The sequence below is a fragment of the Vidua macroura genome, chromosome 7, assembly GCF_024509145.1.
Source record: "Vidua macroura isolate BioBank_ID:100142 chromosome 7, ASM2450914v1, whole genome shotgun sequence".
NCBI lineage: Eukaryota > Metazoa > Chordata > Aves > Passeriformes > Viduidae > Vidua > Vidua macroura.
Window position 1 is genome coordinate 39,400,019 of NC_071577.1, and position 11,559 is coordinate 39,411,577.

General features: G+C 41.1%; 1 protein-coding gene across 1 annotated transcript in view; it reads right to left on the reverse strand.

Moving 5' to 3' along the window:
- NEB (nebulin) overlaps positions 1-11,283 on the reverse strand; it is a 103,881-nt gene extending 92,598 nt beyond the window's left edge. The window contains exons 1-14 of the mRNA XM_053982419.1: positions 11,251-11,283; positions 7,330-7,374; positions 5,339-5,551; positions 4,869-4,976; positions 4,625-4,729; positions 4,232-4,336; positions 4,027-4,131; positions 3,230-3,334; positions 2,086-2,190; positions 1,801-1,908; positions 1,283-1,399; positions 547-648; positions 357-464; positions 158-262 (exon numbers count right to left, since the gene is read on the reverse strand). Coding sequence (XP_053838394.1) covers positions 158-262; positions 357-464; positions 547-648; positions 1,283-1,399; positions 1,801-1,908; positions 2,086-2,190; positions 3,230-3,334; positions 4,027-4,131; positions 4,232-4,336; positions 4,625-4,729; positions 4,869-4,976; positions 5,339-5,551; positions 7,330-7,374; positions 11,251-11,283 — 1,464 coding nt within the window. The remainder of the gene's footprint in view (positions 1-157; positions 263-356; positions 465-546; positions 649-1,282; positions 1,400-1,800; positions 1,909-2,085; positions 2,191-3,229; positions 3,335-4,026; positions 4,132-4,231; positions 4,337-4,624; positions 4,730-4,868; positions 4,977-5,338; positions 5,552-7,329; positions 7,375-11,250) is intronic.
- Positions 11,284-11,559: the final 276 nt, after the last annotated feature.

An 11,559-nucleotide genomic window follows, 5' to 3' on the forward strand; every position in this document is an offset into this window, starting at 1 on the left:
ATCACTAGATGTCACAAAAAGCCCTAAAATAGAGATGAAGATGTTTTGTTTTTTTTAAAGTCACATATGGCAATGAGGCCAAACTCATTATCATTGATGTTACCAGGGATCACTCTGTTAATTTTTCTGTGGTGAACAACTGCTGTCCTGTACTCACATCTTTACATTGCTCCAACTTCTTGATTGCTTCATACTCTTGAGTTATGGTCTGAGGGAAGTAGCACTTTGTCTTTTCCTCCTCATAATCTGCTTTGTAATTTTTCTAGGAAGAAGAGCAAGATTCAGGAAGGAACCACAACTGAGCTTTGTCTGAGCTGCCAGAGTGATGGGGAAAACAGAACAATTGCCACACTTACATCACTTTTCATAGCTTCAACCTTCATGCAGTGGATTTGATGAGGGTCCTCAAAGCTGCCCAAGTAGTGCCCCAAAATATTCTTCTGATATGCATCTTTATATTTAACCTGCCAAAATAACCCCGAGTTGAGAAGCAAAAGGAATCAAGAGGGTCAGTAGTGAAGAATAAACCCCAAGTGAAATACCTACATCACTAAAGTTCTTCAGAGCAGCATCAGTCTGGAACTTGGGTGTCTCACAGTAATTCATCTTGTTTCCTTTGGACTGCTCATAGGCTTCTTTGTATAATTTCTGCAAATCAAATAATACCAGATCATGCAGGAGATTTCACTGCAAGTCGCCCCCACCGTGTTAAAAATGACAAGAGTAAAACAGAGAAATGGTTCCAAAGAAAAGCTTTCCCACAGGATTGAGAAACAGATGGCACTGTTTTCCCAATGGTCTTTAAAAATAACTTTTTTTAGGTTTGGAAGGGAAGATAGAAAGGTCTGGCTAATGGTTTTTGAACTTCTGACACTAAGAAATATTCAATCTCTTTTCATGCAAATAAAAGAGGAATTGAGAAGAGTGTTACAGTGAATAACCAGAATATAATATAAAAATATGTAAAAGCACCATATATATTCTCATTATTAGCTGAAATTCCTTAAAACAGTAAGGGAAGAACTGTCATTTTGTGATTCATTATCCACAAGGACCTAAATGAACTATCCACTAATTAGCCATCCATGTGCCATAGCTGCTGCTACACTCATCTGAGGAGAATTCATTCTTTTCCTGAACTGTTCTGGCTAATGCTACCTCATGACAAATATGGGTTTACAAAACTAAAAATACTACAAAGGAGAAGCCTCATGAAGAAATGATGAGTGTGGTTTCTGGTACATGACTGAAAATGATGTAGCTGCACATTGATAATACTCACATCACTCAGAATATTTCCTGCAGTTTTTAATTGCTTCAGCAATGGGTTCTCTGTAGCAGGGAGCACATTATAATCTGCAACAGCTTTTTTCTTTTCATAGTCTGCTCTGTATTTGAACTTGAAAGAATAAACATTAAAAAAAAGAGGTTTTAAAGATTAGTATTAAAAGCCAAATGCTCACTAACCTGTGTGATTGCCCAGAGCAGCTGTGGCTGCCCCATCCCTGGCAGTGCCCAAGGCCAGGTTGGAAGGGACTTGGAGCAGCCTGGGACAGTGGAAGGTCCCTGCCCCTGGCAGGGGTGGCACTGGGGGGTGTGTAAGGTCCCTTCCCACCCAAACCATCCTGTGACACCAATCTATTCTATGATATAATCTTCAGCCTTCCATGAAAAATGCCCCTGTTGTTTAACTTATGGTGGTAAAGGACCATGAAATGTCTTGCCAAAACAATGTCAGCACAAACTTGTGGGAGTTCAGAAGTGCTCCCAAGCTGAGCAGGTGGCACACAGCTCCCTCACCTTGCTGATGTTTTCTGAGGCTCGTTTGTTGGCTTCATATTCTGGAGTTTCAGTCTGCATGAAGTAGATTTGGTCTTTCATGTTTTCAAAGTCTTCCTGATATTTCCTCTGTTAGGAACAGAGACAGAGAGCAAACAACACATTAATTACATTTAATTGTAAATTGGACACTTACAACAGGGATTATTTAGGAAATAAGCAATGCCACAAATGGAGCCTCAGTATTTTCCAAATGAGCATAAACAGGGATAAAGCTGTTGAAGATTTTCTGCAGGATTCACTCACCATACTTAGATTTTCTGCATTCATTTTTGCAACTGCCACGTCATAGCACGGAGTTTGACTCCACTTGCCTTTGATTTTGTTTTTATAGTCTTCATGGTAAATAACCTATAGGGAAACAAAACAATTAAACTGAATCTCCAAGACACAGCTCCATTTTCACCTGACAGATTCATTCTTCAAAACTCTCTTTTTAAAGTTGCTTCATATTTGACACCTGCCTTATAACTATTTTAGCAGCTATGGTCAAAAACCACCTTAAATATGATTTAGCCAAACCATTTCAGTGTTAAGTCATTTCTCTTAGTACCTTCCCTGACCTAAAAAGGTTAAATAAATCATCTCTAACATATTCCTTTAGTTCTGTTTTCTCCCAGGTCACATAATACTAGGATATTGCCCATTAAGTCAGAATTTACTGGGATTGCTGCTGGAACTGGGTACAAGCAAACCCTTTTAATTACCTGGTATTTGTGATTTCCATTATTTATTCAAGCTCACAGAAATCAAGTATTAAAAGTTTAAAGAGTTTGTCTAACAACAAAACACCTGCCTGAATTTTGACTCAGTGTTCCAGGTACATTTTCAGCCACAGTTGCATTACTTTCCATAAAAAATAAAACTCCTCCAATGCTTTTTTAACATTGCTGAAGAACATATATGCCAAAAATAATCTTTAAAAAAAATTCTATATTTTACAGTTTTGGAGATACCTACAAAGCTTACTATTCTATTAATTTCAAAGAATTATGGTACTGATCCTTTTTTCTACATGTTATAAAATTTTCTTGATGACAATTTAGCTTTTAAGCTATGGAAATAGAAGATTAAAGAAATTTTCTCTAAATTAATTATTTTACCTTACAAACAGGTTCAAAGTGGTTTCTCCACCATGAGTGAATACTGCAATTCTCTAATTGTAAAATGTAGATAATTTTCAACACACAATAAAATAATTTTTAAAAAAAGAAGAATAATAGTTACATTCTGAATGGAATTAAAACCTGACATCTGCATTACAAGATTATGCAACTTGGTCCCAATTTCTCCAGCAAAAATTGGTCTTCCTGTGTGTTTTTCTTTTTCTTTAGATCCCTTTTTGCCTCTCTCCCTGCAGGAGTGGGGTTTGGGCAGAAGTTCTACTCACATCACTCAGCTGCCGTGTCACCTTCTTGGCTTGCTCCACATCAGGGGGGTCTGGCAGAGAGGTGAATTTTGCTTTCCTTTCATCGTGCCCCTTTTTGTAGACAATCTGAAAGGATGGAAGAAATAAACATTTATTTGAGCATGAGAGCATTGAACTCTGCTACCACCACATTAATAAAAGGATGGAAGAAATAAACATTTATTTGAGCATGAGAGCATTGAACTCTGCTACCACCACATTAATAAAAGGGGTTCTGCCCACAGCCCCTGCAGCAGGAATTCTTTAATCTGTGTATTACCGGGGAACTTCAGAACCTCTGCAAAATTCACTGAAATCTTCAAGTGAGAGCTGCAATCCCCTGTTGAAGAGTTCTGTGTATCGAAATATCAGCAAATCCCAGTCCCGCCAGTTCCTCACTTTTCTGGTCACTGGTTTTGGCACATTTGCAGACCCACAAGAGTGAACTGGACTTGGAGACAACCCTGAGAGTTTCTGCATTTGGGGAGTTACTCAAAGTCCTCTTGCTGATTAAGTAAATTAATTATTTCATTCATTCCTAACCCAGCATCAAACTGCCAGTGGATTTATACTCCAACATGCTCTAATTTGTACTCTAACATCAAGTACATATTTCTCTATGAAATACCACTACTATCAGAGCTATCAGTGCACACTCACCCTGTTTTCTGTTCCACTCTGAAGCTTTTTTAGCTAATCAAAGTCCATGGCACGTCCCAGGTTACAGCATAGCCCACCAGCCTTTGGTACCCACATCAAATCCCTGCTTTGATACTCACATCACTCAGAGTCTTCTGAGCCTGTGCCACCCTTCTGAGCTCTGGACTGTCATTGTAGGGATAAAACAATGTTTTGTCTGCATCCCAGTCTTCAGTATAGAGTTTCTACAAGAAAAAAATGCCAGAATGATCATTATTAATTAATTGCTGGCTTAGAAAGCTTAATTTACTTCAGCTGTTTAGCTCTGTGGTTAGCTTTTCTCACCTTGCTGAACATTGCTGTGTTTTTTATTGCATTCACAAGCTCTGGAGCATCAGGGGGAAGCAGGTACTTGTCCTTATTCTCCTCCCAGTTCTGTTTATATAATACCTGGAAGGAAAGATCAACAAGTTGGTCACTCTATCATTAAAAAAAATATTTCTGTGAATATACTGCCTGCTTTAAAGATTTTTTTACATCAAAGTCTCAGAGCAGTAACATCTGAACGGAGCAACTGAAAATATTTAACATTAAATTTATATTTGCCTTACCAACTTCTCTGCTATCCCTCCTGTGCTTCTGTTGCATAAATGTTGCTTTAGCACCCTGAACTCAAAACATTGTCCTTATCAGTAATCTCAGGCTCCACCAGTGCTGGGAAAGCCAGAAGGCACTCACCTTGCTCACTTGCTGTGACACTTTCTTTGCATGTTCTATATCCATGGCCTTTTCATCCACGTGGCAAATGGTTCTGGCAACTTCCCCAGCCATGCGGTATTTAACCTGGAGCACAACAAAACTCAGGGATTCCGCAGCAAAACTGACTGATTTTTTTTTTTCAAAAACCCAGAATAATGACATTTTCACCCTTCATATAAACACCCAGCACGTGGATGAACCTAGAAATGCAGTTGTTACCCACCTCACTGAGCTGGTCCTGCACTTTCTTGATCCTCCGGATTTCTGGGGTATCAACTGTGGAAGCATACGGCTTTCCTTTTTCTTTTCTAAATTTTTCCTTGTACTTGTTCTGGAAGAAAATAATGATAAAAATAATTAAGACATATCCCTGAGTTCTGGCAGAACTATACTAGCAATTATTGCCATATTTATCCGGTTAGGACAGGAATTTGGGGCAGATTATTCAATAATAGAAACTAAAATTATTCAAGTACATTTGCACTTCTGCTTACTTTAGCCAACTGAGTTTATTCCATCTGACACAATAGGAAAAATCCATCTCTAACCTGGATCACCTCTGATTTATTATCTTCTCTCCATGAGCTTAGTATTGATAAACCCAGATATTTGCAATATAACTATCAAACAACCCCTGTAAAACATTTTTAAAGCTGGTGTTCCTCAAGAAACAAGAGACATGGGACAACCTACCTCACTGAATAAGTCCTTCATTTTATTGCTGTGTTCCAGGTAAGGCGTCAGAAACTTGGATGGGTCCACTTTTGTCCGGATTGTCTTCTTCCTGATGGGAGGGGCTGCATCCTCCCCGGAGGGCTGGGTGTGCTCAGCTGTGTAGGTGGTGGTTGTGGTGCTCTCAGGGACTGAGTAGTCTGTGCTGATGGTCTCAGTGATCTCAGTGACCACCTGGGGATCAAAAAATTTCAATAATCACTTGCTTTATAGCTGTAAAAGTTTGTTATCTTAAGTGTTTTTCACCCCCCTGAGCTGGATGTGCTCAGCTGTATAGGTGGTTGTGGTGGTCTCAGGGACTGAGTTCTCTGTGCTAATGGTCTCAGTGACCACCTGGAGATCAAAAAAAATTCAATAATCACTTATTTTATAGCTGTAAAAGTTTGTTATCTTAAGTGTTTTTCACCCCCCTGAGCTGGATGTGCTCAGCTGTATAGGTGGTTGTGGTGGTCTCAGGGACTGAGATCTCTGTGCTAATGGTCTCAGTGACCACCTGGAGATCAAAAAAATTCAATAATCACTTATTTTATAGCTGTAAAAGTTTGTTATCTTAAGTGTTTTTCACTGCCCTGAGCTGGGTGTGCTCAGCTGTGTAGGTGGTTGTGGTGGTCTCAGGGACTGAGTTCTCTGTGCTAATGGTCTCAGTGACCACCTGGAGATCAAAAAAATTCAATAATCACTTATTTTATAGCTGTAAAAGTTTGTTATCTTAAGTGTTTTTCACTGCCCTGAGCTGGGTGTGCTCAGCTGTGTAGGTGGTTTTGGTGGTCTTAGGGACTGAGTAGTCTGTGCTGATGGTCTCAGTGACCACCTGGAGATCAAAAAAAATTCAATAATCACTTGGTTTATAGCTGTAAAAGTTTGTTATCTTAAGTGTTTTTCACCCCCCTGAGCTGGATGTGCTCAGCTGTGTAGGTGGTTGTGGTGGTCTCAGGGACTGAGTTGTCTATGCTGATGGTCTCAGTGACCACCTGGAGATCAAAAAAAAATTCAATAATCACTTGGTTTATAGCTGTAAAAGTTCATTAGGATGTGTGTTTTTCAGCCCCCTGAGATGGTGAAAGGATGCTCTGCTCTCATCCAGATCCACATGGAGACAGAAAATCAGGGACACTTTTCCTGCTGGGATTACCACTGTGCTCCCTATACTTCACCCACCCTAAAAAACCCACAAGGAATGAACTCCCTGCCTGGTTCCTGCATCAAACTCATGGAATTATTCTCCAGAGGGTCTGGGAGAGTGGGGCTCCAGCTGCCTCTGCTCTACATGCATTAATTTCCAAACAATTTAAATGCTTTATACACTTGCTTATCAACATAGTCCTGCTGCAAGCAGTGATTTTAATACTAAGATTCTAATGAAGAGCATCTAAAAAGAATTATAACAACTAAAAAACGCGCTCCAAACCCACCCAAATAAGTGTCAGGTTTTACTTCTTATCAATTAGCTTTATAAAAAATTGCCTTGAAAAAGGAATTAATGAAGGTCAGAGTTCTGAGAGTTATTTGCATCAGTGAGACAGAGCTGAAAATGCATCAAGAATTAATAACTTCTGCTTCTGCATAAGCCCCTGCCATAGAGAATATTTCATGATAACACAGCAGAGAGTTGGGTTATAGCTGTTTCAGAGGCAGAATTTCAAATTATGGCAATCACTCCTTGGTGACCCAAAAATTTGTGACCAGTACACGATGAAAAATCTGCAAAACTGTAATTTTTCAGTGAAATTACACAAGGTGAAGGGAACAGAACTGATACATGTAAACTGATCTTAGAACATCACACAGCAGGGACTTGAAGCAAAAATAAAGTATTAAGCAGCAGTTGTTCACTGATATTTGTCTGTTTAACGTGAAAAATTAAACCTCAGAATACAAAAGGCTGCTAATTTAGTGTTTCATGTTAATTACATGCATTTGTGTGCTACATGCAGCATGACAGGGACCTTTACCTCATGTGGCTCACCCTCCTCAATAACTGTCTCCTCAATGTAGTACTTGGAAAAAAAAAAGAGAAAAAACATCATTGTTAAGCCAGATCAGTAAATTGTAGCTTCTGTGAAGCTGTTTTAAAACACATTTCTGGAGAGACAGGATTTTAGTTCACAGGTGCTGATGGAGTCATTTGGTAACTCTGAATATCTGTTCACATTTTGCATTCCATACATTCCCCAACTAATAATCATCCAAATAATTAATGAAAGATTGTTATCTAATTTTGCCCACAAGAGGGAAGACATTGATGACCACATTAAAAGAATCAGCATTTAAACCCCAGGATTTTCCTGTTTTTTTGTTTGGTGACACTCATGACTGTTGTCCTCAGGGTTGCTCCTACAAGGACACCAATAATTTCTGGCTGCTGGTTAAACTTTGTTTCTGATCACAACTCTGAGCCTGCTGATTTTCCAGCCATTTTACTGCCCATTATCCCCCCATAATTTATAATCTCATAAATTTGAGGATGAAACCACAATGGGAGGTGTCCCTAAAGCACACCAGGTACACAACCTTCACTGGTCTCCCCTTGTCCAGCAGCTTTGAACTCATTATAAAAATTAATGAGGTTCATCAGCCATTGATTGCTCTTGATAACTCAGTGTTCACTTCTCCACACGACCTTCATATCTTTCATGTGTTTAAAAATAACTTCTCAAAGGATGTGCTCCACATCCTTCCCAAAGAACAAAGCGAGGCTGAGCAGCCTGTAGCTCCTTGGATCTTCCTTCTTGCCTTTCTCGAAGACCAAACCCAGCTGAACATTGCCCATGGATGTAGGAATGGGGTTTGTAATGTTTTAAACCTTTACGTTTCTCCCAAGTTGTCTGTTCCTGCTTCCACCTTCAGTGAATATATATATATATATATATATATATATATATATATATATATATATATTTTTAGTCATTTTCCTCAGTCAGGAGCTCTGTGTTCCCCCACTCCACCCTTCTGCTGTTTGATTTCTGCACTTTGGGCTGAGCTGTGTGCTCAGGGAAAATCACCCTGGAGGATCACCCAACTACCCTGGGTGCCTTCGCTGTTTCCCATGGGGTTTCCCCTGAGCAGACCCAATTCTGCTCTTCCAAAGTCTGGTATAATTCCATTTATTTTGCCCACTGCTCCCTGTACCTCCAGCTCCATTGTCCCATGGTCACTGCAGCCCTTGATCTTTGCATTTCTGGCTTGTTTGTGAGCACCACGTCCAGTGGAGCATCTTTTCCAGCCGGGACAACAGAGCTGGGAAAGGATCTGGAGCCCCAGGAGCGGCTGAGGGAGCTGAGAACGGGCTCAGGGGAGACCTCCTGGCTCTGCACAACTCCCTGACAGGAGGTGCAGCCAGATCGGGCTTTGCTCCCAGGGAATAATCGGCAGCACAATGGGAATAGCCTCAGGTTGTGCCAGGGGAGGTTTTTGTTGAATTTTTTTTTTTTTTTTTTTTAATTTATTCCCCGTCCGCCATTTCCCGCCCGCGGCCGCGCGGTGGCGCCGTCCCGCGGAAATGGCGGCGGCGCTGAGGGGGCGGCCGGGGCCTGCGGCTCCCGCGCCTGCCCCGCTCAGAAATGACGGGAAAAAAAAGCTTTTTAAAGACATTGCTGCACGAACAGCAGCCGCTGCCTGCGGGAAGTGCTTCACCTGCACGAAGAGAAAATGGGGAAATGCGGGGTTTATGTTGGGAAGGCTCCTCCGAGCGGTAATCGCTTGGGGTCTCTTGCCACAGCTGTGGGAACGGAAAACCCTTTGAACCTAAAAAAAATTGTTGTTAAAATGTAAGCCCCTTTCTGAGGGCTTTTCCTCAAAGTTAGTTCAAGGGACTAAGCGGTACTTCCCAGGCTGTGATATACTGAGCTGTTCTGAGGGGATTTCCATGCTGGACCCACCTTCAACAACACCTTCCACAAACCTCCCACAAAACCTTCCTCAAACTTTCTACAAAACCGTCCACAAACTTCCTACAAAACCTTTCACAAACTTCCTACAAAATCTTCCATAAAAAACCTCCCAGAAACGTTTCACAAAACCTTCCCCAAGCTTTCCACAAAACTTTCCACAAACCCCCGTGTAAAATCTTCCACAAAATTTCTAGAAAACCTTCCAAAAAACCTCAAGTAACTCGGCAGCAAATGTTTGTGTCGCTCACTGTGGATTTTTGCACGTCCCAAGACAGCTACAGCATCAAGTAATGGCTCATAATTCCAGAGAAAGTTAAAAAAATAGCATTTTAAAATCCTCGGCGATGCCTCAGCCACTCAATATTCAACGATCATGTCCTTTTCTTTCAGAAGATGAATTTCTGATAGGTTGAAAATCTTGGATTGATACAGGAATTAAGAAAATTGTGGAAAGGCTTAAAAGTGTACCAGATGCTGTTGTTCCTGTTTTATTTAGCATCTCACCACGAGTATCCTAAGGGAAGCTACTAAAGCAGTGTCTCCTCAGCCCAAGGGATGTGGTTACAGCAAGGTGGTCTTTGAAAATTAAAAACAAAGGATGAAAATGGGGCCGTGTGAACAAAAAGCCCCAAATACCATAGCTCCTGCTGGAATAAATAAACAATGAGAGCAAATAAATATCCATTACAGAGAGCACACAATGCACAGGAACCATAAAAGCCATTACAAGTTACAGGGGAATAAGGAATTGAATGAAGGGTTGGTGTCATTGTAGCTAGGTAGTAAAATTTCTTTAAAATCAGCTTTATGAGTGGCGACACCTATTTTGCAAAATGCATTTAACTACTCTGACTGGCAAATCATTTGTCTTTACTTCATCCACTATTTGAAATACATAAGGCTGGCAGTGCCCTCACACCACCTGAAATCAACATTCCACTGAACACAGTGTGGTGGAAATGAGTTGTAGGGTGTTTACATTTATAGTCTTCTTTTCCTCGAACACTGAGTGACTTTTTACAAGACTTTGTGTATTTCATAACACCTAAGTTAATTTCAGAGTAGTAGCAATACGCCAAGTAAGACCACACTGTTAATTTCGTGTACTTTTTCAATAACAAAGTTGTTGTTCCCATGGCTCCAGCTGTAGGTTGCCCAGTTCCTGGGGAATTTTTTATTCAGTTTCCTGAGTTTAAACGACCTACTGGCAAATTAATCCATGATGCACCTCCATGAACATAGAATCATGGAATCACGGAATGCCCTGGGTTGGAAGGGACCTTAAAGATCCTCTATTCCACCCCCTGCCATGGGCAGGGACATCTCCCACTACCCCACATTGCTCCAGCCTGGCCTTGGACACTTCCAGGGATCCAGAGACAGCCACAGCTTCTCTGGGCACCCTCATGCCACGGCCTCCCCACCTTCACAGGGAAGGATTTCTTCCTGATACCTAATTTAAATCTACCCTCTGTCAGTCCCCCCTTGTCCTGTCACTTAAGCCTGGCTGCATCTCCGCAAGGTCTCAGGCTAAATTGGTTTGTGGTCCCCTGGTGGCACAAAGCTGCTGCATTTCTGCAGAGGCAGGGCTAGAAAGGGGCTTCCAAAGCCATCTCCAGCATGGATTGGGTGACAGAGGGCAAGCCAGGAGGGAAAAGAGCTGGCCCAGTGCATCTATAATTACGCAGGGAGTAATCAGAAAACCTCGCGCTGTGAGTGTGGGATGGTTCCAGTCCTTATTTAAACTGAGAAACTATGACAGGAACCAGGAGACTTTGCTCCCCCGAGAACAACTGTTGTTGTTGTTGTTGTTGTTGTTGTTGTTGTTTTAGTGATGAAACCATTTAATAGATGTCTAATCATCCCTAATCTTCGGAGAGCAAACAGCAACCTCTGCTCCTGAGCAGCATCTCAGTAAGGTGATTAATGGATTCAGTCACAAGGCAGGAAACAAACATTTCTACTCTCACATTTTCTTCTTACCTCCACAACTTCCTCATACTCTTCTTCCTCCATTCTGAGGGTTTGCTTCTGTCTCTCCCCCACTCACTGGTCACGCAGCAGGTGAAAATGTGAATAAATAGTATTAGCCCATGACTGAAAGTACCATGAGAAGGTACAAGTCAAGCTCATAAAGCACTTGGGGTCGTGGTTAGTAACTAGTCAGACCCTAAATAAAGTTGGGATCTGGCATTACTTGGACTGTTATGGGAAAACATTGGATTAAGTTTCAAATATACTGATATAAATTACAATTCTGGACAAATAACCTCATTCCAGTTATAACATCAA